General features: G+C 41.7%; 1 protein-coding gene across 2 annotated transcripts in view; it reads right to left on the bottom strand.

Moving 5' to 3' along the window:
- Positions 1–6: 6 nt before the first annotated feature.
- Positions 7–1,378, bottom strand: part of LOC109480896 (activator of basal transcription 1-like) — a 6,521-nt gene continuing 5,149 nt past the window's right edge. For both annotated transcript variants that reach the window (XM_019783232.1, XM_019783231.1), the window contains exon 3: positions 7–1,328. In XM_019783232.1, the coding sequence (XP_019638791.1) occupies positions 778–1,328 (551 nt within the window). In that variant the 3' untranslated portion in view covers positions 7–777. The remainder of the gene's footprint in view (positions 1,329–1,378) is intronic.

Consider the following 1,378-nt stretch of genomic DNA (forward strand, 5'->3'; position numbering starts at 1 on the left):
GGTCCCCCCAAATATGTCAGAGTCAATCATCTCCATGCAGCGGTGACTTTTATCACTGCAGGATCACATAAACCTCTGTGATTTTTATCAGAGGATCACATACAAAACGTCTGGGAGGCAAAGTCCAGTCTGCGAAAATCAGTCATCATTCAGTCTAGCTAATGTGGGAAAGGTCACGGGTACAATGTTGCAGCACTCACAGAAATTACTGCTTTTGTCCAGTATGTGATTATCCTTTAATCCCGATATCTGTTACCTTAAACTTTGTCAATATAAATGACTGAGCTATATGTTACCTAAATGCCTCTTAGAATTGATGTCTTCCATGACAACCTATGTGTTTCTTCACTGTGACCTGTCAAATATGCCAATGGGTTTACTGTTTATTTTCTGGAAGTGAAAGGACAGCCAAGATTCCATGCACGCCATCATTTGAAGATGCAAGGTTTTGGCATTGTCCAAACAAAAATCAACTAAATCCTAGTTGACCTACAGGCAAAAAGAGCTGTTGATAGACTGCTCAAATATGGGGACATTTCTGAATTTCATACTATAGTCAAGATAACCAAAAGGTACCACCATTCTACTTCTAATAATTCTACTTCAGTGCTTTGGGATTTTCCCCACCATTATGTAGGCTGGCTGAAAAGGCCATGACCAAGACCAAGAAATTCAATTTCTGTTGCCAAATTAGATCATTGCTTAAGTGAGTAAACGTCTTGATTTAATAAGCACCACTTACAACAAGAGCCCACAGATACTTATCAGGGATCAAATTCATTTCTCAGCCAATACTGGCCCACCTTCAAATATTTTCTGCATAACATCATTTTCGATTGTTGGCTTTTTGCTTTTCGGCTTTTTCTTCTTTTCTCTTTCCTTTTCTTTCTTTTGCATCCACTGCCTGATTTCCTCTTCTGTTTTCTGTTGCTTAAAGTTTCTGCCTGGACGACTGCTGACTTCCTCTCCTTTCTTCCTCTTCTTTTCTTCAATTTTCTGCACAGCTTTACTTTTCTCAAGACTTTCCTCGAAGAACTTGGTCTCCTTCTTGGCTTGAAGGATCTCAGTCCGCATTCTCTGCTCACGTACAGCTCGTTCGTAAGCAAGCTGCTCGCTCAGATGGGTCCACTTGAAGCGATGCAGGTACTTTATGCTCCACAAGTCTCCATAGAACGGACTACGCCTCCTGGTCTCTATTGGTGTGTTGTTTAGAGACAGGGCGATCCGTTTAGCGAGCCTTTTGTCCCTGAACTCGACCCAACCCTCTACAAAGTTCTGCCGCTGCCGCTTGCCGCCCGGCTTCTTTTTCATCAACCGCTTATGTTGATCTGTAAAATTAGAGATAAAAGTTTGGCTGTATTCCACTCATGATGTTTTG

The sequence above is a fragment of the Branchiostoma belcheri genome, unplaced genomic scaffold (assembly GCF_001625305.1).
Source record: "Branchiostoma belcheri isolate BF01 breed outbred unplaced genomic scaffold, Haploidv18h27 scaffold53, whole genome shotgun sequence".
Classification (NCBI taxonomy): Eukaryota; Metazoa; Chordata; class Leptocardii; order Amphioxiformes; family Branchiostomatidae; genus Branchiostoma; species Branchiostoma belcheri.